The following is a 25,016-nucleotide window of genomic DNA, read 5'->3' as shown; positions in this document are numbered from 1 at the left end:
ACAGAGAGGAGCCCAGGGAAAGGATAGAGACTGAGGGACGAGTAATAGAGTGGCTGGGGAGGGCAGTTAAGATTTTGGATATAACAGCAACCATGCAATATTTGCAAGTTTAGTGTCACTAATGGTAATGCTTCTTTCAAAAGATTATTTTCCTTCTAATTAAGATGTAATGAATACAAGAAACAAACTATTAAATCTCAGTTGGTTGACAGATTCTTGATTGGTCAGGGCATGGGGAGAAGGCAGGAGATTGGGGCTGAGAGAAATTGCATCAGTTGTGATGAAATGGCAGAGAAAACTTGATGGGCCAAATGGCCTGAATCTGCTCCTCTTATCTTATGGTCAGTTCACCTTATGCGTCTCATTCCCTCAATTGAACGCGGTCTTGTATTCGTGCTAAATACCCACTGTGGTTTAAATAAGGCTCTACGTTAGAGTAAGGATGGAAGGAACTTGTTAAAAGTTTTATTAAACAAGAAGCATTTATGTTATATGGTGGAGTGCTGTAAATATCGTTGCCACATTATGCCAGGAGATGATTGCTTGCATCCTAGTAGGGAAGTTATTACATCATTCTGGTTATTTATAACACAGCGTTGAGGATTTTTAAGTTTATTTTTATTCATTCTGCTTTCAGCTCCAAGCTCTCAGCTTGTCATGAGCACAGTTTGAGGCTGTGATCTGGGCTTTACTCTGAGCAACACCTTGCCTAGGCAGCACAAATGCTAAAATCTGTTTTTTAAAAAAAAGGTGTAACGACAGAACACCTTTAGAAGGGTAACAGGCTTGATCAGAGTCAGCATGAATTTATGAAGGGAAGTGGTATTTGACTACTATACCAGAGCTCTTTGAAGAGGTGACTACTGAATTGATGAAAAATAAACCGTTGATGTGATGTGCTCGGATTTTCAGAAGCTTTGGATAAAGATCTATGCTAGGGGTTAATCGATCAGGTTAGTATTGAGAGGTAATACATGCTTGAAAGAACAGCTTACCTGGATAGAAGTGGGATTAAACAGATCGTTCTCAGGTTAACATACCATATTGATGTTTTAGCCTAGGGGAGGAAAAAACTTTTTCCAAGTTGACTGAATATATAAAATCAAGTTAGGTTATGACTAGGAAACGGAATGTAAGGGGGCTTCAAGTGGAAATGGGCAAGCTGAATGATAAACACAATCGATGAAATAGAAGGTGGAAAAATGGGAACTCAGATGATCAGAATGGGGAGGTTGCGCCTTTGCTTCAATGGTGACATCCTTTGATGTACAAAGGAAATCAGTACTTGTGTACAAGACACAAGTCACTGAGAGCCAACTGCAGGTGAAGCAAGCGATCAGAAAGGCTATTGATATTATAACCATGGTTATGAGAGGATTTCAGTGCAGTCAATGAGAGATCCTGTTGCAATTACATTAGACCTGGGTGAAACAGCTCCTGGTGTATTGCATGTAGTTTTGGACTCCTTTACTAATAAAGATATACTCTGCAAAAAGGTAGTTCAACAAAGTGTCACCAGACCTGGAATGGATGGATTTGGTGCATGAGGAGAGATTGAGTAGATTAAGTTCATTTTCTCTAGACCTTAGAAGAATGAGAGGTGACCTCATTGAAGCATACAAAATTCTTACAAGATTGGATAGGGTTTGTGCAGGAAGAGTATTTCCCCTGGCCGAGGACTCTAAAATCAGAGCTGCCAGTCTCTGAATAAGGGGCAGACTAAAATCAGGCAAAATATCTTCGCCCAGCAGATGGTGACTCTTTGGAATTCTCTATCCTAGAGGGTATTAGAAGCTCAGTCATTAAGTTTGTTAAGGAGAAATCAACAGGGGACTGAGGAGTAAGGGAAAAGTGCAAAAAAAATGGCACTGTGGTTTGAAGATCAGCTGAGATCTTGAAAGGCTTAATGGCCTTTCCCAGTTCCCATTATTCATTTTAGCCTTGTGTATAATTGCTTTCTTTGTAGGAAGCACATCTTTCCAAAGTGACTCTGTTCAAATCTGCATATATAGATGGTTACCTGGTTTTTGGGAAATCTATCTTTTGGAAATGTGAAGCCCTTCCATTTCGAAATGTTAGGTTCATCGCAGATACTGTCACGGGTCCCTGTCTGCCTGCTGGATGGATCCTTTACTTTGGACAAATGTTTGGGAGCTAGCAAAGACTGAAACATCAACTTAATACCTTTTTATTCAGTCAATGAACAAGTAAAATGATCCATAATCTCTCCTGCGTGTGATAGAGAGGTGCAAGTTGCACTAAAAATGTTAACAAACCTTCAGAAAGTAACTTTCCTGACTACTTGCTCTCCTTAGCTATTGTTCAAGGATGGTTTCTGCCTTAACTGTCACCCGCTTGAAGTTTGGCATCTGAGTGCCAATGGGCTGAAAAATGCTGCAACTTCTGTGATGGGTTTCGGTCCAGGCATTCAGTTCAACCTGTAATAGTCATTCAAGGCCGCTATTGCCAAAACTAATTTGGATATTTTTTAAAATGTAAAAACTGCAGGAAAACATGAAAACAAGTGAGACTGTGCAAATGGAAGTACTAGGAACTTTAGTTGTTGCTGGGAGCATTTAAGGATAAGCACTTGAATCACCTGGACATAGGCAGCTGGCCAGATGGGAATAAAAAGGATGCGTGCATGCTGGTCAATGGCCTAACAATAGAACTGTTTTCATTTTTTTCTATTAGACGTGCATTTTGCTTTTGTTTCATTAAGGTTGTACATTCTTAGGGGTTACTTTGACTTGAGGCAACAGGAGGTTGTTAAAAATGGAGGCAGTGCCGATGTGTGTGAAGGAGGGGCACATGAGTTAACTCAGGCAGTTAAAGCTGAAATGGTTTTGCCTACAGGTAAGGGAATCTCAGCTAAAGGGTGACACATTGAGACCATGGTCGATTGTTGATGACTAAAGGCATTTAATCACTGAGTTTAAAAGTGGTGCTTACAGGAACTAAAATCAATTAAATATTAGTCGTCAAGTCAAAGGAATGGGAGTTATATATAAAGCTGTGGATATCTTCCATCTATTCTGTGCTTGCTTCTGGGGAAGATGCCTTGGGTCTAAAGTGTAGTTTACCAAAAGAGCTCCAAGTCTGAAGGGATAAGCTGCGAGTGGTGAGAATATGTTGAGATTTAGAGGATATCTGAGGTTGGTAGATGGAGTTAAATTGCGCAAGATTTATGGGTCTGATCAGATTGGGTCTGTAAAGGTGTTCGGGCGGAGACATTCATGACAGGACTTGGACATCTTTTCTCATTCATAGAGGCCCTGGGGTCGGATAAGTTCTGCTACGAGAAGCTGAACACCGAAGGCACGGAGAAAGGGAACTGTGGGAAGGACGGCGATAAGTGGCTGCAGTGCAGTAAGCAGTAAGTAACGACAACCTTCTCTTTTCACTCTGGTGGGCCTGCCTGCCTTACGAGTTCAGGCAGTGCCACAGTGTATCTCTGAGATACTCATGTGCCCTGTGATCAAGTAGCCTGTTTTCTGAGGTGTAGAAGGGAGCAGTGCCAGGGATAGGATGAGCTTGTGGAGGTCCTGATGGTTGATTTATTTAGAGATACAACACCGTAACAGGCCTGTCTGGCCCAATGAGTCTGAACCTCCCAAATACGCCCTGTGACCAATTAACCTACTAAGCTGCACTTCTTCGGGATGTGGAACATCCGGAGAAAAACCACGCAGTCACGGGGAGAACGCACAGACTCCTTACAGACAGCAGCAGGAATTAAACCCAGGTCGCTGGCGCATAATATTTTTACACTATGGTGCGATGGTAAATCGGGTACGGGATTAGGAGTTCATCCGATACCAGGTTGAGTGTCGGTATGAAATGATCAGCGCTTCAGCTGTGTCCATTAATAGTTAAAACAGTTAGTAGGTGCATTCAGAGTAGCACTAGCATGAATTAAAAGGCCTGGAACATAAAATTCTGTAGGGCAGGTTCTGTGGCAAAGAAAAAGGTGTACTACACTGAAGAGCAGGGCTTTCGGGTAAAGGGTAGCCGGAGAACCGCAAAGGAATGTTACCACCCCAAGGGTGTTGGAATCAGGAATGTACTACCTGAGTGGGTGAAAGAGACAGGTCCTCAGATATTTAATTGAATTGAATTGAAGTACGGTTTATTGTCATTTAGAAACCACAACTACAATGCAGTTAAAAAATGAAATGTTACTCCAGAATGATATCACAAAAGCACACGACAAAACAGACTACACCAGAAAATCCACATAACATTTGGCAATCCTCAAATCCAGAGTCCAGAGAGGCTGCTGTGTATTAATATCACGCTACCATCTTAGCGCGTTCCCCAGAAAGGAGCTCCAAATCCACCAGACAAAACAAGACTACCCAGACACACCAAGTCAGGAGACCAACTCTACCACCGAACAAGCCAAAAACTAAAGCTACAAGACCTACACAAAACCACATAGTTACATATAGATATAGTTAACATATAGTTACAACAGTGCAAACAATACCGTAATTGATAAAAAAAAACAGACCAAAACTAGATGAGCACTTGGAACCCCACAGAAGATGACAAGTGTATGGGGTAAGGATAGATGCATGATCATGGGTCTCTTTTGTTTGTCATGTACATTTATGTGTATTAGGAGTTTGCTGTGGTGCCCACAAACACAAGAAAATCTGCAGATGCTGGGAATCCAAAACGACACACACAAAATGATGGAGGAACTCAACAGGCAAGGCAGCGTCTATGAAAAAGAGTAAAAGTCGATGTTTCAGGCTGAGACCCTTCGTGGTGTGTTATTCAGGACGGATCATGCAACAACAAAAAATTGTAACAATTATAAAGAAATATATAAAAAAATAACATTGGAGATTAAAGTGCAGATATGGAGTAAAATGTGCATCGATATCAGACTGTACTTACAATGTAAACAGCATTGTAATCTAAAAAGAGGGTTGAAGAGTTTGCTGTGCAGTGATAGGAGTGAGTGCAGGGGTTAACTCGAATGGTTGGTCACATTGACTGCCTGAGGAAAGAAGCTTATCAGATGAGGGTAAGTTTTTGTTTTAACAGTGCTATAGAGCTTTCCAGAAGGGAGCTTTTGGAAAAGGCATTGTGCAGGGTCGATAGTTCATGCAGTGTTTTTGCCTGACCGCGTAACCAGTCGATGTTTGGTATGGATGTGGTGAGTCGATGTGAGTGTGATTTAAGAGTCCCCACCTCCAGGGCAGGGCCTAGCACTGTGGCAGTTCAGGGGAAGTTTCAGCATGGTGGATAGTGTGTATTCCCTTGGACGGGCACCGCCCATCCCTTCCAGCTGGTTTGGCTTACTCAGCGTGGTCTCATAGCCATTGGAAGGTCCAATAATCCTGGGGGAATCAGAAGTCACTGATCAGTTCTAGGGGGGAAGTTGTTTTTTCCAACTGTTAGATTGAGTCAATTAAGTCACAGAAAGACATATTTAATCCTTGCTTTGTATACCCCACTGAATCAGAATAAATTTAACTTCTTGGCAGGTGGGGAGGAGAGGAGGTGTGTGGTTTTCTCTAAGTCAGAAGTCTAACCAAGTACTCAACATGAAAACACCAGGTCTGCAAGTGGTTCAAAATGGAGACTAACCCACCCCCACTTCTCAGGGGCATTTAGGGAAGGGCAGTTACATTCTGAACTTGCTAGAAAGTGAATGCACAATAAAAATATTGTGGAGGCACAACGAGATGTACACTGTCTCTACCTGATTTTTCCAACCCTAGCTGGAGGGCTATCAAGGACTGGTCATGACCCTGTGGCTCTGATTCCAGTCACCTCTGGACTAGTGATGTTAGTGCCGATAATCCCAGGTGCAGAGCACAGATCCAGAGATGCAAGTTCAAATCCCACCCATGCTCTAACCCCACCAACAACACTCTGAAAATTTAAATTTAGTTAATTAATCAACCATATGAAAAGTTAGCATTCGTAGGTAGTACTGTACTGCACAGCCCTGAAAATCGGTATGGTTCACTCATAGTTTTGAAGGAAGTGAATCTTCCTAATGTGGTCCAATGTCATAGAGTTGTAGCTCCTTGGCCCTTCACAATGTGTTGACATTTTTGCCTACATTAGAATAATCGTTCTTTACCTTGCCCATTCAAGAGTCTGGCTAAATGCTTCTTAAATATCGTAATTACATCTGATTCTATCTCCTCTGTGCTTAAAAAAGAAAGCCCCTCCAATCCCCTTTAAAACTCCTGCCTCTCACCTTAACCTCAATGCTCTCTTGTTTATGATACCCCTAGCAAGGAAAAAAACTATTCTGACTATCCACTCTGTGCCTCTTAAAATTTATCAGATCAGCTCTAGCTTTTTTTTCCTGGGGAAATGAGCCCAGTCAGTCCACTGCAAGCCCACTGGGCCATCAGATTTATCAATAAACATTGATCCGATTGCCTATCTGATTGTACATTGATTTGACTGTGTATCTCACTAGTTACATGTATACAAAACAATTATATGTACGATCTTAGTTTGGGCAATATCCTCCCACATTTCCCTTCCTTATTACTTGTACATTACGACGGAGATGCACCATAAAGACCAGGATGTCACAGCATTCCTTTACTGAGGATAATGAACCTTCTGGATTCTGTCCTCTCAGGGTACTCCATACTGAGTCAATTGGAGATTGAGATTAAGGAATGTGTTGGTAAGGTGGGAGAGTGCAAACGGACATGCTCTAATCAGCTTGTGGGTTAATATGGGCTAATCCCAGTCCTAATGAAAGTAATTTCTTCTACACCTGAAGTTAAGTTCCAGACTGAACAGCCCCGCAAGGCTGGTGTAAGCAGATGCAGTCATATTGGAAATAGACTGTGCAGGGAATGTCCATGACAACATGGGGAAGTGAGACCCATTAACTTCCTCAGGGTGGGATGGACCAGGTGGTCTTCCCCTGCATTGCCTCACCCAAGCTCCAAAGCGTTGCTGGCCACGCTGAAGATGTGCACCTTGGTAGGAGCCACAACTCCCAAGACCTTCAGCATGATGTTGAATTGGAGGCATGTGTCCTGGGTGTCTGATTCACCCCCCACCCCCTGCCGTTGCCCTCCATTCCCGAAAATCACTTCCACTCCCTTCAACAGTCTGTGGGACGGGCAGCTGCAGCTCTGTGTCCTGGGAGCTTCTCGGTTAGTGCAGCCGAGGCATAGGAGAAGGAGCAAGCAGAACGAGGGAAGGGAAAACTGCTGTTCAGTGTGCTCTCACTGCAGCAGGAGAGTGATGGGAAAAGAACATTGTGCATGGGGTATAAATCCATTCCTTACACAGAGCTGGGGTACTTTTGTACCTTTATGTGAGGGGTTAACCTTCAATATAAGTGGAACTCTCCAGTCCAGCACCCTTGGGACCTGAGTGGTGCCAAGCAACAGGAGCTGCCCTATAATCATCCTCCAGGTAGGAGAGGTGTTGTTTTTTAGGGATGGGGCACTTCCCAAGTTGCACAAGGTTTCTGTTCCTGTGAAACATTGGCAACGCCCAGTTTCTGCAAGCCCAAGTTTATATTTTGGTAACATTATTGGCTGAGAACGCACAAGTTGCACCAGTAGAATAATTAGCTTCAGATGAATATAAATCTTAGTTAATTTTAGATCTTGGTTAGAATTAATTAGTACAAATCTGCACTACAGGTTCAAAGTATGGCAGATCACAGAAGGCCACACCAGAGTGTTTTCAGCCTGTTCTTGACACATCACTGAGGGAACTGGTTTACTTTTGTTACAGGGTTTCACAAGGTAACTCGGACTTGGGTGCAAACAGAGGCCTAGTTATGAGCATGTTCCTTCAAAAGGTTTGTGATAAAGGAATGCATTTTATGTAACACTAGTATAATCAGACTTGGGGATATTGCTGTTGGTGCACAAAAATTGTATGACCAAGTGTTTTAGCATTCATGGTTGGATAGCCTTAACTATTGTCAGGATTTCTAACCCGTCCTCTCTCTTCTCACCTCTGACCCTGCCTATGCCAGTGACGTATTCTGTGGCTACCTTCTCTGTACCAGTGTTAGCCGGGTCCCAAGGATTGGTCGCATTGTCGGTGAGGTCACTCCTACCTCCTTCTATCACCAGGGCAGGCTGGTGGACTGTAGGTAGGAACTTGTGCATTGGCCGTTCATTTTGCCAAAATAGGCACTGGCATCTGTTAAAATACATTAAGTTATTTTGTGGGCTGAAGTGATTCAAATAAGCATTTTAAGTTCACCAGAGCTGTTGTCTGTGCTTTTTACTTGCAAAGACGCCCACAGCACATGCTCAGTGGGAAATTCCTAGGCACTTGCCAGTTGCAGGGGCAGTGTGTGCAGACGCAGTGATGGAACCGGCAAGATACAGATCATGCCATTCAGTTCATCAGATCTGTACTACCTCCTAGTAGAACAATGCCATAACTCCACGCTACTCCCCATGTCCCTCCACAATGTTCTCTCTCACACACTCTTGGTTACTTCTGTGTTCACCGTTGCTACGGGCAAGTGGGTTCCACATCCCAGCTGTCTGTTGCAAGCCTCTAGAATTTCATGCCCAAAGTTTAAAACTGTACCCCTCCAACCTCCAAAGTTCATTAGTGGTTACATCAAAACCTGCCATGGTCTTGTACACCTTGATCTGATCTTGTCTCGATATTCTCTGCTGAAAGGAGAGTACCCCTGATTTTCCAGTCCAACCCCACATCCTTGCAACTACTCCAGTAAATCCTTTCTGCACCCACTCTTGGTCCAGTGTACATTGTATACTATCCATTCATATAAGTCATGGCTGTGTATGTGTGCAAACAGATAATTCAAATGTATTTTCACAACTTTTAACCTGCATGAACATAATGATGCATTTATAATGTATGTACAAGTACCTCCACATCTAATAATATCTGTGTCTGATAATGCAATTTTAAGAAATGAAAAAATAGTCTTGTTAGAATCCCTGAGGAGTGTGCTAATGAGTAGATCTTAATTTGGTGCTCAGTTGCACCTAGCTATCACTAGCTATCACTATCTGCCCTACTGCTTGTCCATGACTGGCTGCAACATTGTGGAAATGGTCTTTATTCTTCCCTATTTCATCCTGTCTGTTCAAGGGGAACCTATGAGTGAAGCCATCTGGTACTCTGCTCTGCCTCCTTCACCAGTCATAGTTCCTTGCCAGTGACACTAGCCATATCATATTGACAGTAACCTTCCTCTACTAGAGTGTTGCAGTCAGACCACCTCGTGACTGCTTAGATTAAGACTATAAAATAGAGGAGCAGAAATAGGCCCATCGAGACTGCTCTGCTATTTCATCATGGCTGATCCATTTCTTTCTCAGCCCCAATCTCCTGCCTTCTCCCCCTAACCCTTCATGCCTTGACTATCAATCTCTGCCTTAAATATTCCCAGTGTCTGGCTTCCACAGCCACCTATGGCAACAAATTCCACAGATTCACCACTGTCTGGCTAAAGAAGTTCCTCTTCATCTCCATTATAAATTGATGTCTCTCCATTCTGAGGCTGTGTCCTCTGGTCTTAGACTTTCCCACCATAGGAAACATCCTCACCGCATCTACTGTATCGAAGGCTATCATTCGATAGGTTTCAATGAGGTCACCCTCATTCTGAATTCCAGTGAGTACATGCCCAGGGCCCTCAAATGCTCCTCGTATGATAAGCCTTTCAATTCTGGAATTGTTTTTGTAAACCTACTTTGAAGCCGCTCCAATTTCAGCACATCCTTTCTTAGATAAGGGGCCCAGAACTGCTCACAATACTCCAAGTGAGGCTTCACCAGTGCCTTATAAAGTCTGAACATTACATCCTTGCCTTTATGTTCTATTCCTCTCAAAATGAATGCTTACTACCAGCTCGACCTGCAAATTAATCCTTAGGGAATTCTACCCGAGGACTCCCAAGTCCCTTTGCCACCTCAGAATTTTCTCTCCAATACTGTTGTAAACTTACCAGCAAAGATAGAGAGGTCCATTGAAGTCTGATGGTACTATTTTTAACAGTATTTATTGATAAAAATACACAAAAATAATATCAATGCAAACATACAGATAATATACGTCGTCAATACTAAATCTAAAAGTGCGGGTATAATAATAATCAATAAGAAAAGCTCTGTCGTTGTCTAGGGGATAATGTATTGTCTGATGGAAATATAAAGTTCACTCAGTTCATTCAGGCAGCAGCTTTTGGTTGGAGAGAGAGACGGATTTTTAGAACTTGCCTGTTTTCCTTTTTATGATGTCGATCCTTCAAAATGTCGTCGGTGGTGATCTCTTCCTTAGCTAAGCTGTCTTCCGTGGTAAGGCCTCAATCCCGGGCAACGGGAAAGGACACACATGGGCCCTCCACCGGCTGTCGCTATTAAACGCTGTCACGGGATTTCTAGCGTTTCTCCTGGTGCGTCTAAAGGGGTTGTTCCCCAGACCCTCTTTTATCCTTACTCACGGGGTCTCAGATGTCAATCAGGTTGCCATCCCTCAACCAGCCCACTTTGGTCATTCCCTGAGGGCTTCAAGTAAATAGTACAGTACTCAATACACAATTCCGTCTCCAAGAGACAATGGCCCTTTCCCGTGGCTTTTTATTGCTGAGGGGCCAGGACATTCCAAACCCCTTGTAGATTCTGCGTGTCTTTCTCTCATTTCCTGGGTCTCCTGACCTGAATTAATAGTGATCTTGTGTTTCTCAAAAAGGAGGGGGCTACTTTGTACCCTTTGGCCCCTCAGAGTTGGGGCACAGGATTAACACCCCCTTTCTTCAACGCGTTTTACCATCGGTAAAAATGAAGTAATACAGAGTCTTACAGGATTTTAGAATCTTAACACAATACAAAAGTTTTTTTTTCCACTACAGAGTAATACATTCAATTCAGCATCTAAACGGTTAAAGATTACATAGTCACTTCCTTTAATATCTTAACATCTTGTACCTTATTAAAGTCTTGTAGCATCAGACTCCAATTTAATAACCATCTTTTTTTTTCTTTCCTTCAGCAAACAAAAACTAAAGAGTTGTGATCTTAGCTTACGTGTATACTACAAAAGTTCATGCAAATACTGATCTTTATGTTACTTTCAAACTTAACAGTCAAGCTTCCATGGGGGTTGTCTTGAGTATTCACATGCTTTGTCGAAATCCCTTAAAACCGGCTTCTGCTATTTAAAAATGGCGTCCCATTAACCCTCGCCTCTTTTCCAGTTAATTCCCATGTGGTGAGCTTGTGCACCCTGGCGAAATAGGCTTTCGCCCGCTCCTTTCATAGAAGTTATTTTATCAACAATGTGTTCCAAACTTAGACCATTTTCTGAATTTCCACACAATTCTTTAATTTTATGCAAGTTGCTAGTTTTCTCTTCAGGACCCTTCGGGCTATTAGTTCTCAATGCCAGCGATCCCTCTTTGTTCAAACAGCATTTCGAATTCTGCGGTTTCACACCACACTCTGGAATAACAATAGCGCGTGGGGTCCCTTTAACTTCCAACTCAACCTGTAATTGATTCACAGGTACCGCGGTACCAAGCCATTGTCTCTTTAGCCTGGTTGCTGCTTCTGACATCAATCCAGACTTTAAATTTTCTTCATTCGATTTGGAAACTACACTTTTCCCTTTTCCTTCAATAATAATATTCACCTCACCACCTGTTATCTCCTCACTAACTTTTAACACACCTTCGAGCACAAACAACGGGGAACTCTCACTTCCCACTATTACCAAGGTTAACCCTTTCTTCACTGAACCAAGTCCATCTGACCCACAAGGACTGCATTCCTTTTCAACTGAATCAAATGCCTCAGACTTTTTCTGAGCTCCATTACTAGGTTCAGTACCACGTGCATCCACATCTTGGACACACTCAAATGGGACATTTGCCTCTTCCAGGCTTTCAATACCCGTGCCCTTTTCAAATTCAAAATTCCCCTGATCCTCCCAGCTACTCTCTGGGCAACTCCCTTCTGGAGTAAACTCAACCCCGCGGGCTGAAACAACCTCATCTGCCAACCCAGCAGACTTCCTCAAGGTAATGGCATCCTTTTCATCTAGGACTGCCCTCATTTCATTATTGGGAACATCTATAGAATTTTCAACTTCTTCAAACAGTTCTGCCAAACCAGACAGATCATCCATGTCCAACTCTGGACCTTTTAACAGATTTATCTGTTTCTCATCTTTATTTTGTGCCTCTATTAACTTTTCTCCTGGCTAAGGGCAGGTCTACCTCCTCTCCCTTACTCTCTTTCACTTTACTACTCTTAGTTTTACCACCCTCTAAACCCTCATGGTACAGGGTCGGTAAAAATGTCTCGGCCAAATCGACACTGGCCGGATTTAAACTGCTCTCTGTCTCAGCTGCCTTTCTCGACATGCTGCAAGTGATCGCGCATGTGGGATAGATCTTGGAATTTAGGGGCGGGACCTCCACCGGCTGTCTCGTCAGCTCCATTGCTGACCAAACCTTACCACTGGCTAAATCATTACCCAGAAGGATGTCCGCATCAGTTCTCGGGAATTCTGATCGTACCCCCATTTCAACTGGTCCAGATACCAGCTCACAATTTATAATGATCCTATGCAAGGGCACCGTTTCTGTCCCTTTTCCTATTCCTTTCAAAGCTACCATTCCCATCTTGCGACCAAAATCCAGTACTTTACTGCTAATCAATGGCAGTTCAGCGCCCGTGTCTCTCCAGATCCGCACGGGAACTGGTGGGTCTCCCTCTCTCACAGACACGGTTCCGTTTGACATACATGTCTCGGACCCTGCTCGTACTCTGTCTACCCGGGGCTCTCTTGTTGATTTACTGATCACCACGGCACATCCTATAGGGACTGCTGCTTTCCATTTTCCTGTCTCCTTTCTCGGAGCAAGGCACCTAGATGCAATATGTCGCCCCTTTCCACAATTAAAACAGGTCAAGCCAGGAACTCTCCTGCCATCTTGCCTCTCCTCCTCAATCTTACCACTCGCTTCCGGTGGGACCTCTGCCTCAGCCGGGGGGCTTTCTCTATCGTTCCCACGGTCTCTCTGGTAACTTTTATTCGAGGAAAACTTTGTCTTGTGGGTTAGGGCATATTCATCTGCGAACCTAGCAAATTCGGAGATGGACTTATTCGGCTTCTCATTCAAATACATCCGGATATCCTCCGAAACACAACCTTTAAATTCCTCAATCAGAATTAACTCCCTGAGACGCCAAAAATCCTCTTCCACTATTTCTGCTGTACACCAATGATCCAAGAGCACACCCTTCTCATAGGCAAACTCGGTATACATCTGATTCCACCCTTTCTTTAAATTTCTGAACTTTTGTCTAAACGCTTCAGGTACCAATTCGTAAGTCCGAAGAATGGCCTCCTTTACTTTTTCATAAGTCTCAGCCTCTTCCTCCTCCACAGACAACGCCACATATGCCCGTTTTGCCTTCCCTTTTAACACACTTTGTAACAGCACCACCCATTGCTCTTTGGGCCACTTCTGATTCACTGCCACCTTTTCAAAATGCAAGAAATAACTATCAACATCCGTTTCCTCGAACGGAGCAACTAACCTCAACTCCCAACTAACATCAAACCGCTCCTCTCGGTCTGACCCTTGAGCTCTTCGCTCTTGCCTTAGCTTCTCCATATCCAAGTCATGTTGCCTCTGTTTCTCTGCCTCCCTCTCCTTCTCGGCTCTTTCCTTTTCTTTCTCAGCTGCTTCCAGCTGTTTTAACTGCACTTCATACTCCCTTTGTTTCTCAGCTCTGTCCTGCTCCTTTTCCTTTTCAGCTGCCTCCAGCTGCTTTAGCTGGAGCTCATGCTCCCTTTTCACCTCTAACTCCTTTAGCTGGAGCGTATGCTCCCTTTGCTTGTCGGCCCTTTCTTTTTCTCTCTCGGCTCTTTCTTTCTCCTTCTCAGCTGCTTCCAGCTGCTTTAACTTAATTGCATGTTCCAACCTTAATTTCTCCAACTCTAACTGAGCCGTCCCACTAGCTGGTACCCTTTCAGGGATATTTTCCAATACCTCAGCTGCAAACACATTCATCCCAATATAATACTGAGTTATGGCCTTTCGCACCTCCCGCTTTTTCATTGACAACCTCACCTCTGAGAGGTTTAGCCCCTTTGCCATATTTATCAAGTCCAATTTGGTGGCCGCCTCTAGCGCCTCCAGAGTCGGGTTTTCTATAAATTCATCCACTTCCATCTTTGCTGGTTTCCCGTCTGGCTACCCGCGTAACCAGATCCAAGTTTGGACTTACAAGCCCGATCCACTGCCCTCCCAATTTGGTATCAAATCCCGAGACGAGAACCCCAAGTTGTTACTTACCCCGTAACTGGGTAACTTACCAGCAAAGATAGAGAGGTCCGTTGAAGTCTGATGGTAATATTTTTAACAGTATTTATTGATAAAAATACACAAAAATAATATCAATGCAAACATACAGATAATATACGTCATCAATACTAAATCTAAAAGTGCGGGTATAATAATAATCAATAAGAAATAAGCTCTATCGTTGTCTAGGGGATAATGTATTGTCCGATGGAAATGTAAAAGTCACTTCAGTTCATTCAGGCTGCAGCTTTTGGTTGGAGAGAGAGATGGATTTTTAGAACTTGCCCGTTTTCCTTTTTATGATGTCAATCCTTCAAAATGTCGTCGGTGGTGATCTCTTCCTTAGCTAAGCTGTCTTCCGTGGTAAGCCCTCAATCCCAGGCAACGGGAAAGGACACACGTGGGCCCTCCACCGGCTGTCGCTATTAAACGCTGTCACGGGATTTCTAGCGTTTCTCCTGGTGCGTCTAAAGGGGTTGTTCCCCAGACCCTCTTTTATCCTTACTCACGGGGTCTCAGATGTCAATCAGGTTGGGATGGTGCCATCCCTCAACCAGCCCACTTTGGTCATTCCCTGAGGGCTTCAAATAAATAGCACAGTACTCAATACGCAATTCCGTCTCCAAGAGACAATGGCCGTTTCCCGTGGCTTTTTATCGCTGAGGGGCTAGGACATTCCAAACCCCTTGTGGATTCTGCGTGTCTTTCTCTCATTTCCTGGGTCTCCTGACCTGAATTAATAGTGATCTTGCGATTCTCAAAAAGGAGGGGGCTACCTTGTACCCTTCGGCCCCTCAGAATTGGGGCACAGGCATAACACTGTACAGTTTTATTTCTTATCAAAATGCTTGACCGTACACTTCCTGACACTGTTTTCCATCTGTCACTTCTTTGCCCATTCTGCTAATCAGTTTAAGTCCTTCTGTAGCCTATTTGCTTCCTCAACACTACCTGCCCCTCCAGCTGCCTTCGTATTGTCTACAAACTTGGTCACAAAGCCATCAATTTTGTCATTCCAAATCACTGACATATCATGTAAAAAGTTGTCCCAACACAGACCCCTGTGGAAAACTACAAGTCACCAGCAGCCAACCTGAAAAGCTTCCTTTTATTCCCGCTCTTTGCTTCCTGCCAATTAGCCAAAGCTCTATCCTTGCTAGTATCTTCCCCATAATACCATTGTTAAGCAGCCTCACATGTGCCAATTTATTAGAGGCCTTCTGAAAATCCAAATATACAACATCCACTGATTCTCCTTTGTCTATCCTGCTTGTTATTTCTCCAACAGATTTATCAGGTAAGATTATCCCTTATGGAAACAATGTTGACTTTGGCTATTTTATCATGTACCTCCAAGTACCCTGAACGCACATCCTTAACAATCAATTCCAATATCTTCCCAATGGCTGAAGTCAGGCCAATTGGCCCATAATTTTCTTTCTTCTGCCTCTCTCCCTTCTTTAAGAGTGGAGTGACATTTTAAATTCTCCAGTCCTCCAGAACTATTCCAGAATGTATTGATTTTTGAAAGATCATTACTAATGCCTCCACATTCTCTCCAGCCTCCTCTTCCAGAACCCTGGATTGTAGTCCATCTAGCCCAGGTAACCTATCTACCTTCAGACTTTTCAGTTTCCCTAGCACCTTCTCTTTATTAGTGGCAACTTTACACACTTCTTCCCCGACACTCAAACATCCAGCATACTGCTCGTGTCTTCCACAGTGAATATGATGCAAGATACTCATTCAGTTCTTCTGCCACTTCCTTGTCCCATATTACTACCTCTCCAGCATTACTTTCCAGTGGTGTGATATCTACATTCGCCTCTTTTACTCTCTCTATATATAAAGAAACTTTTGGTATCCTCTTTAATATTACTGGCAAGCTTAACCTTCATATTCCATCTTGTCCTTAATGACCTTTTTAGTTGTCTTCTGTTGGTTTTAAAAACTTACTAATCCTCTAACTTCCCACTAATTTTTGCTGTATTAATTGGCCTTTCTTTGACTTTCATGTTGGCTTTGACTTCTCTTGTCAGCCACTGGTGTGTCATCCTGCCTTCTTTAGGATGCATCTATCCTATGCCTTCTGAATTGCTCCCAGCAATTCCAGCCATTGCTGCTCTGTACTCATCCCTGCTTGTGTCCCAGTGCAATCAATTTTGGCCAGCTCCTATCTCACGCCTCTGTAATTCCCTTTACTTCACTGTAATACTGACAGATCTGACTTTAGCTTCTCCTTCTCAAATTGCAGGGTTAATTCTATCATATTATGATCCTTATCCCCTTTACAGTAAGCTCTCTAATCAATTCCAGTTAATTGTACAACATCTAATCCAGTATAATTGATCGCCTAGTGGTCTCAGCCGTGAACTTCTCTAAAAAGCTATATTGTAGGCATTCTACAAATTCACCCTCTTAGGATCCAGCACCAACCTGATTCTCCCAATCTATTTGCATATTGAAATCCCCCATGACTATCATAATATTGGCCCTCTGACATGTCTTTTCTATCTCCTGTTGTAACTTGTAGACCACATCCTGGCTACTGTTCAGAGGCCTGTATATAATACCAATTAGGATCTGTTTACCTTTGCAGTTTCTTAGCTCTACCCACAGCAATTCTGCAGCTTCCAATCTTATGACACATCTTTCTAAGGACTTTTTCAATCTTTACCATCTGAGCCACCCCACAGCCTCTGCCTGCCTGCCTGTCCTTTCAATACAAAGTGTATCCCTGGATCTTAAGCTCCCAACTATGATTTTCTTTCATCCACGATTCAGTGATGCCCACAATGTTGTACATGCCAGTCTGTAACTGTGCTACAAGTTCATCTACCTTATACCATATACTACGAACATTCAGATATAACGCTTTCAGTCCTGTATTCATCACCCTTTTGGACTTTGTCCTTCTTTTACATTGCAACTCATCCCATTGACTGCAAGTTTGCCCTGTCATCAGCCTGTCCTTGCTAGCAGTCTCACTACACCCCATGTCTGTTTGTAAACCAACTACCCCGCCCTTAGCCCTATCACTCCATTTCCCAAATCCCTGCCAAATTATTTTAAACCTTCCCGAACAGCTCTAGCATTGAATTGCACAGTTCAGGCCCTTTGGCCCATGAATTTGTGCCAACCTGTATAAACCTACCCCATGCTAAATCTAACCCTTCCCTCCTACATAGCCCAGAGCCCCCCATTATATCCCAGGATTATCCCTTTCATCTTTCTTGAACAATGGAACATTTTCCATTCTCAACTCCTCTATTACTTCTTCTACGTCGAAGGAGAATGCAGAGATTGTCATCACCCCCCAGCAATCTCTTTCTTCCCATTAGTAACCTGGGGTACATTCAGTCTGCTCCCAGGGACTTATCTATCCTAATGTTTTTCAGAAGCTCCAACGCTACTTCTTTCTTAACTTCGACATGTTCCAGCACATTTGCCTGTTCTATGGTGATCTCACATTCATCAATGGTAAATAATGAAGCAAAGTTTTCAATAAGGACCTCTCCTATGTCCTCCGTCTCCTAGCACGTTTCCCCCTTTATCAGTGAGCTATCCTACCCTCCCTGCAGTCATCCTTCTGTTCTTCACGTACATGTGGAATGCCTTAGGAATTTCCTTAAACCTACTCACCAAGGCCGCCTTTTGTCCCCTTCTAGCTGTTCAGTGTCCCTTCTTAAGCTCTTTCCTGGCTACCTAGAACTCTCAATTCCCTTTTGATTTTTGCTTCTTAAACCTGAAGTATGGCTTCTGTCTTCCTCTTGACTAAACGTTTCACCTCTCTTGCCAACTCTCTTCACCCTGCCTCAGTGTAACAAAGCTATCTGGATGCCTGAACAACCTCCACATTTCCACAGTATATTTCCTTGAAAACTTCTGTTCCCAATTTATGCTCCTAAGTTCCTGCCTAGTACCGTCATAATTAGCCCAATCCCAATTAAAATATTTCCAATATCTTCTGCTCCTATCCCTGTCTATGGCTATGCTAAAAATCAATGAATTGTCATTATCTCCAAAGTGTTTGCCCATCTGACCAGGTCCATTACCTAGTACTAGATCCAGTTACGGCCCTTCCTCTAGTTCATCTATCCAAACACTGTGATAGGGACCCTTCCTGGACATGCCTAACAAGTTCTTTCTAATCCAAACCTTTTGTACTATGGAAGTCCAATTAATACTAGGGAAGTTGAAGTCCCTGTGGATATCAACCCTGTTATTTTTGCACCATTCCAAAATCTGTTTACTTAGCTGCTCCTCAGTGTCTCTGTTACTTCTGGGGAACCTATCGCTTACTACCAATTGAGTGATAGGTTCCTTCCTGTTTCTGACATCCACCCACACAAACTCAGCAGGTGATCCCTCTGTGACATCCTCACTTTCTGCAGCTTTAATACTGCCCTTGATTAGCAAAGCCATTTCCCCCACTAAAGGAAAACATCAGCATGTTATTACTATTCCCTGCTTTCCTTCCTTGAACTTCACACTGGCTCCTTCCTCCACTATCAACCACCACCCCCCCGCCCCCATCCTTCTGCAATGCTATCATTCCCTAAAACCTTCCTCTGTGGACCAGCTTCTGGCCATTGTCTAAATCTCCCCCCCCCCCCATGTCAGGTGATGTCCAATAACACACCTGTGAAGCACTTTAGAGCATTTTAAAGTTTTGCATGTCATTTTCTGGGCAAGATGTTCTCCACTATTCTGTCGTTTACTATTTTCCAGTGGTAGTCACATCATTATGGATGATGGGACAGACCTGGGCTACGTTGAAGATGGTACTCCCTGCGGACCATCCATGATGTGCTCGGACAGGAAATGCCAACCCATCCAGTCGTTCAACATCAGTAATTGTCCAAGTGGATCATCAACAAAGATATGCTCTGGACATGGGGTGAGCGTGACCGTGTGTGTAAATGATAGAAAGTGAACATGTACCACTCTCTCAGGCTAGTTTTCTGGTTAGATCACCAATAAATGCTCGGAAGAAATGACCGAGCACTCTCTCTTATCCACTTCGGAAACTTTGCCGCACATCCTCTGGCAGCACTGTCTTTGGGACAGTAGCCATGCCTCACTAACACTTCTGCCCAGAGACATGACCCCATTATCTTGACTGAGGTTCAAGTCCAGTGCTGAAGGAGTGCTATATTGTCAAAGGTACCAGCTTTCAAATGAAACATTGCATCAAGGCTACACTGTGCCCTAGTTTGCAAGTAAAAATCAAAGACTGCATCATATAGTTGTACAGCCATAGAATAGCAGAGTTGTATAGATCAGAAATGGGCCATTGGTTCCATCGGTGACAGGGCAATTGCGTCCTGGACAACTGTGTCCCGGTCATAGGCGTCCCTGGACATTTGTGTCTGTTTTTTTTTGCATCCTGGACATTTGTGTCCCAATATATGTGTATCTCATAAAAGATACAATTTTACATATTCATGCATTTTTTATCAAAACCAGTTTTATTAATTAAAAAAGGGATTGTAGCACGCATTTTATTGATTAAAAATTTTAGTTTATAAGTCCAAACTTAAAAAGTATGCGTGTTGTGGGCAACCCCTCATAGGAAACTCATTTGTCCTCAGGATTGCAATCCTGTGCCCACTTCTGCCTCTTGCTTGGCCAATGTGTGTAACTTCAAATTATGCAATGTTTCGTTGGTTCTTGTGAGGATATTGTGGTTTATAAGTAGCTCAGTCGCAAATGAGGCACCCCTCATTTGCCTACAATTACCCTAATTGATTAGACAGTTGCTTTTTGAGCTGAGTTAAGAGGCTTAGCATGTATATCACGGGATTTGTTACCCGGTAATAGTTACCTATAGTGGGACTCAAACGACCAGGATGCAAATAAAACTAGATGAAAATGTCCAGGGACACTATTGATCGGGACACAATTGTCCAGGACGCAAATACCCTAGTACCGGTTGCATCACATCCAATGCTGATCTTCTTGTCTATCTATGTTAATCCCACTTGTCCACATTAGGACAGCTTCTTTCTATGTTTTGCTTATTTAAGTGTCCGTCTAAGTGTACTTGTATCAGATTGCACCACCACCTCTAGCAGCTTTTTATTTTATTTTGAGATATAGCACAGAGTAGACACTTTTGTCCCTTGGAGCCGCACCACCAGCAACCCCTGATTTAACCCTTGCCTAATCACAATGACCAATTAACCTACTAACCTGTACGTCTTTGGACTGTAGGTGAAATTTAGAGCACTTGGCGGAGACCCACACATTCCACGGGGAGAATATACAAACTCCTTACAGAGGACACTGGGACTGAACTCTGAACTCTGCCCTGAGCTGCAATAGCATCATGCTAGCTGTTACACTACCGTGCACCCGTTACCATAGCTTGTTCAGATATCAGCAACTGTGTTAAGAAATTGCCCTTCAGATTCCATTTAAGGCTTCTGCCTCTTGCATTAAACCTAAACCTTTTTGAGAAAAAGATTTTGGCTATCTATATGTCACTTAAAATTTTATATACCTCAGCTCACCTCTCAACCTCCTTTGCTCCAGGACAAACTCAACCTTCCCAATCTGTCCCCATCACTAAAGTCTGTCAATTCAGGCAACATCCTGATGAATCTTCTCTCCATTCTCTCCAGTGCAACCACATCCTCTACAGTGTGGCGACCAGCAATGCATATAATTCAGAGAAAAGCAGAGGAATTTTGTCCTTTGTCTTATTTATTATGTATTCCTGAAGTAACTTTTGAGAACAGACTGGGTTGGCAATATCACTGTGAGGGGGCTCGCTATGTGAACCTTGCTTCATTATAAGACTGCAATACTACTGCATCTGTAATGTACTCTGAGAAAGCACAAGGTGCTATTTAAGTACAAGTTCTTTCCAAAATTACAGCTGCCATTCCCAATGAAACTGCTAGTGAGCTCTGGTTATACTGGATCTGTGTGTTTGCTTCAGAAAGTCACTAAGGGTCAGGCTTTGGAGCTGATCAGAGGAGGAGAAAGGGGTGGGCAACATGTTTAGAAACACGGGAGGGATTACAGCACGTGAGGAGACCTACATTCATTCACAGGCTCTGGTCATCTTGTGGTGTCCTGACTCAGCCTATCTCCACTTCACACCAGGGTTATTAACCATGGTCTGATGTACACAGACAGCTTTCTTGTCCTATCAGTCTAGTCAAGTTCAAGTTTATTGTCATTCGACTCTACACATAGAAACATAGAAAACCTACAGCACAATACAGGCCCTTCGGCCCACAAAGTTGTGCCAAACGTTTCCCTACCTTAGAAATTACTAGGCTTACCAAAAGCCCTCTATTTTGCTAAGCTCCATGTACCTATCTAAAAGCCTTTTTTAAAAACCCTATAGTATCCGCCTCCACCACCGTTGCCGGCAGCCCATTCCACGCACTAACTGCTCTCTGAGTAAAAAACTTAACTCTGACATCTCCTCTGTACCTACTCCCCAGCACCTTAAACCTGTGTCCTCTTGTGGCAACTACTTCAACCCTGGGAAAAAGCCTCTGACTATCCACGCGATCAATACCTCTCATCATCTTGTACACCTCTATCAGGTCACCTCTCATCCTCCTTCACTCCAAGGAGAACAGGCTGAGTTCACTCAACTTATTCTCATAAGGCATGCTCCCCAATCCAGGCAACATCCTTGTAAACCTCCTCTGCACCCTTTCTATGATTTCCACATCCTTCCTGTAGTGAGGCGACTAGAACTGAGCACAGTACTCCAAGTGGGGTCTAACCAGGGTCCTATATAGCTGCAACATTACCTCTCGGCTCCTAAACTCAATTCCATGATTGATGAAGGCCAATACACCATATGCCTTCTTAACCATAGAGTCGACCTGTGCATCTGCTTTGAGCGTCCTATGGACTCGGACTCCAAGACTGTACACATGTATACAGATAAATGAAACAAAGTTCCTCTGGGAACAAGGGGCAAAACACAGTGCATAAATCACATAGAGCACATAAAGTAAAAACACAATTATACCAGGCAATTAAAAAAATCTGTAGATGTACAAGTTGACATAAGGTGTATATACGACATACAGTATAATTAAATACACAACAGTATAATGTTACTGGCAACATCATAACTAATGTGGGCTGGCTGGCAGCAGGGTGTTCAGAAATCTACCTGCTTTGGAAAGAAGCTGGTACCAGTCCTTGTTCTTATACTGCAGTACCTTCTGCCTGACAGTTTATGGGATGGATGGGAAGGGTCCTTCACAATACTGAGGGCAGTGCAAAAGCAGTGATTCTGGATTATATCCTGCATGGCGGGGGGGGGGGGGGGAACGGCAGTGAGAGACCCTGATGATTCTCTCAGCAGTCCTCACCATCCATTGCAGGGTCTAGCAGTCAGGTGCCCTGCAAAATTCCATACCAGGCGGTGACACAGCTGGTCAGGATGCCTCCTTCCCTCAATAGTATTTTTAATGCATTCAAAGAAGGATAAGAAAGGCTTTTCCTCTCCCGGCTTATTTGAGCCTCTGTGTTGGTTGCAGCTTTGCAGTAACGAGGGAACCTGCATCTGTGAGGGTACCTGGGCAGGAACAGACTGCAGCATGTACGATCCCAAGCGTCGAGAAACTGAGAAGCCACCAGAGGGCCCCAAGGGTTTGTTTGCTTTCACTCACAGCCTCTTTCTTGTGATCATTGATGCTCCATTGTATCTCTGTGTTCCTTTTATTCATCACAGTGTGCTTAACACGTACCAAAACAAGCAGAATTTGGCATTTTCAATAGACTAGAGCTCATGAGGACTAGGAAAGCCGGGCAGCTGGTAAAAGACAATCATTGTGAATCTATCTACATTTATTTTCCCCATGCGTTGTTCAATATATTTCCCCAACCTCCCCTCTATGTCTCATCACCATGGTTATTTTAGGGTTTCTAAGTTACTGTCATTTTGTAAATGGGTAGAGGGGCAGGGGCGATTTGGTCTTTGCTCCAGTATTTCCCTCCCAGTTGGCTGTCTACCCTCTTCCACCCCTTATAAAAATAGAGCTGCCCATGTGTGATATCAGACTGAAGTAACTACAGAGTTGGTCTCTTCTCTGATCCCACCCTCTAGCGGGAGTTGTCTCTGTCAGGAAGAGAATCTCAGTGGAGTGACCTCTACCATTGATTCAGAGTTCAAACCTTGCAGTGGCTCCTGACATTTACTTCTGTGGCACTGCCAACCCATGGAATTTAGAGAACAGGTGGGGGTCGGGGAGGGACTGGCGACACCCATTGTGAATAAAGGGGGATTGTGAAGCTACAAAGAGGGTAGAACAGGAGGCAAAATCACAGTTACAGAGAATGGTTGCCTGTCCAGAGATGTAGGTGGCAAGACTGAGTGAACTTGCCAGGCATTTAGCTCAGTAGAACAGTGCTTTGCAGGAGTTGCAGCTGAGATTCAGAAGAACATAGCAGAAGCAAGCTTCAATGGATAGCAGCCTAGCCTTGATGGAGTGAGGCATAGAATGGAACTGGAAGACATGGCAGTGCATTGTGGACTGAAGAGGAACTCTAAATTGATAAAGGACTAGAGGATTAAATGTTTCTTCTGTAAGGCACACTGGAGGTAACAGGAACATCAGAAGGAATTGTCCTTTGAATAAAAGGAGAGGACACAAGACAATCTGTGACAACATCAAGGAGTTTTAAGTAGTTTCAAGATCAAGTTTTTCACTGAAAATTAGGGAGAACTAAAGCATGAGTAACAAGGTAAAGGTAGACAGAGAGGAGCCTCACCATGGAATTGGGCATTGAATGGCTGAGACCTCAACAAGATGGGACATTGAATCAAAACATTAGATAATGTGTATGATCAACTATTTTTCACTTTGTTCTCATTGTGTTTCTGCTTCAGGTTACAGCAGCCTGCAACTGGCCCAACATTTAGGTTTCGAAGTTGGTCTTGCCAGGAGTTACATCTCCTGAAAAGTTGATTAAATGCTCTTGCCAGAAGAGAGCAGAGCAGATAGAAGTGACTGGGGTTCCACTGAAAACTTACTCAGCAGTAAAGGGCATTCTGGCATTCTGTGCATTGACAGGAGGAGTCCTACAACATTTGGCAGATTCCACCCAGTCCCCAGTAGGACAGAACAGAGTCTGTGGAGAGAGCAGAGTTATACCCCTAACTTGGTGTGGTATCTGGTGTTAGAATTTTAGAGGCTAGTGGGAGTGGGATACCAGATTTGTGCAGGTAAAGATGGGGTTTGGCCAGGCCACGTCCATTATTATTGTACGGTTATAACAGGAGCCTTCCTCTCTACCAGTGAGAGTATCTGACATTGCTCTGGGACTCTGAACTGCAGTAGTTCTCATCCCCTAGCTGATAAACAAAAGGGGTGGGGTTGGTGGGAGGGGTGAAAATTCATTGAGTGCTAATCTCAAATACAAAAATGTTGTTTCAACCCTACATTTTTATGGGAGAGGTATTTAGACAGGCAGGGAAGGGAGTACGTGCAGGTAGATTTGCTTGCAGTTTAAATTGGCATCATGGTATGCTGGGCCGAGGGGCCTGTACTGTGTTGTACTGTTCAATGTTTTAGCAAAGGGGGAAGGGGAGAGGTGACCAACTTGCTCTCAGGAGGTGCGCTCTGAGGCTAGGAAAATAAACTGCTGGAGGACCTCAGCAGGTCAGGCAGCATCTGTGGAGGCAGAGGGATGGTCAATTCTGTACTAGAGTTTATTG

General features: G+C 43.6%; 1 protein-coding gene across 9 annotated transcripts in view; it reads left to right on the top strand.

Moving 5' to 3' along the window:
- The window catches only part of LOC132392829 (disintegrin and metalloproteinase domain-containing protein 23-like), a 153,330-nt gene that overhangs the window by 98,802 nt on the left and 29,512 nt on the right, over nt 1-25,016 (top strand). For 7 of the 9 annotated variants that reach the window (XM_059967280.1, XM_059967277.1, XM_059967276.1 and 4 more), the window contains exons 21-24: nt 3,271-3,376; nt 7,988-8,107; nt 19,049-19,217; nt 22,837-22,948. In XM_059967280.1, coding sequence (XP_059823263.1) covers nt 3,271-3,376; nt 7,988-8,107; nt 19,049-19,217; nt 22,837-22,948 — 507 coding nt within the window. Of the gene's footprint in view, nt 1-3,270; nt 3,377-4,624; nt 4,760-7,987; nt 8,108-19,048; nt 19,218-22,836; nt 22,949-25,016 lie in introns of those variants that run through there. The other 2 variants (XM_059967279.1, XM_059967283.1) reach the window with 2 other exon arrangements.

Source organism: Hypanus sabinus, chromosome 4, assembly GCF_030144855.1.
Source record: "Hypanus sabinus isolate sHypSab1 chromosome 4, sHypSab1.hap1, whole genome shotgun sequence".
NCBI lineage: Eukaryota > Metazoa > Chordata > Chondrichthyes > Myliobatiformes > Dasyatidae > Hypanus > Hypanus sabinus.
This window is presented reverse-complemented; position numbering and strand designations above follow the sequence as displayed.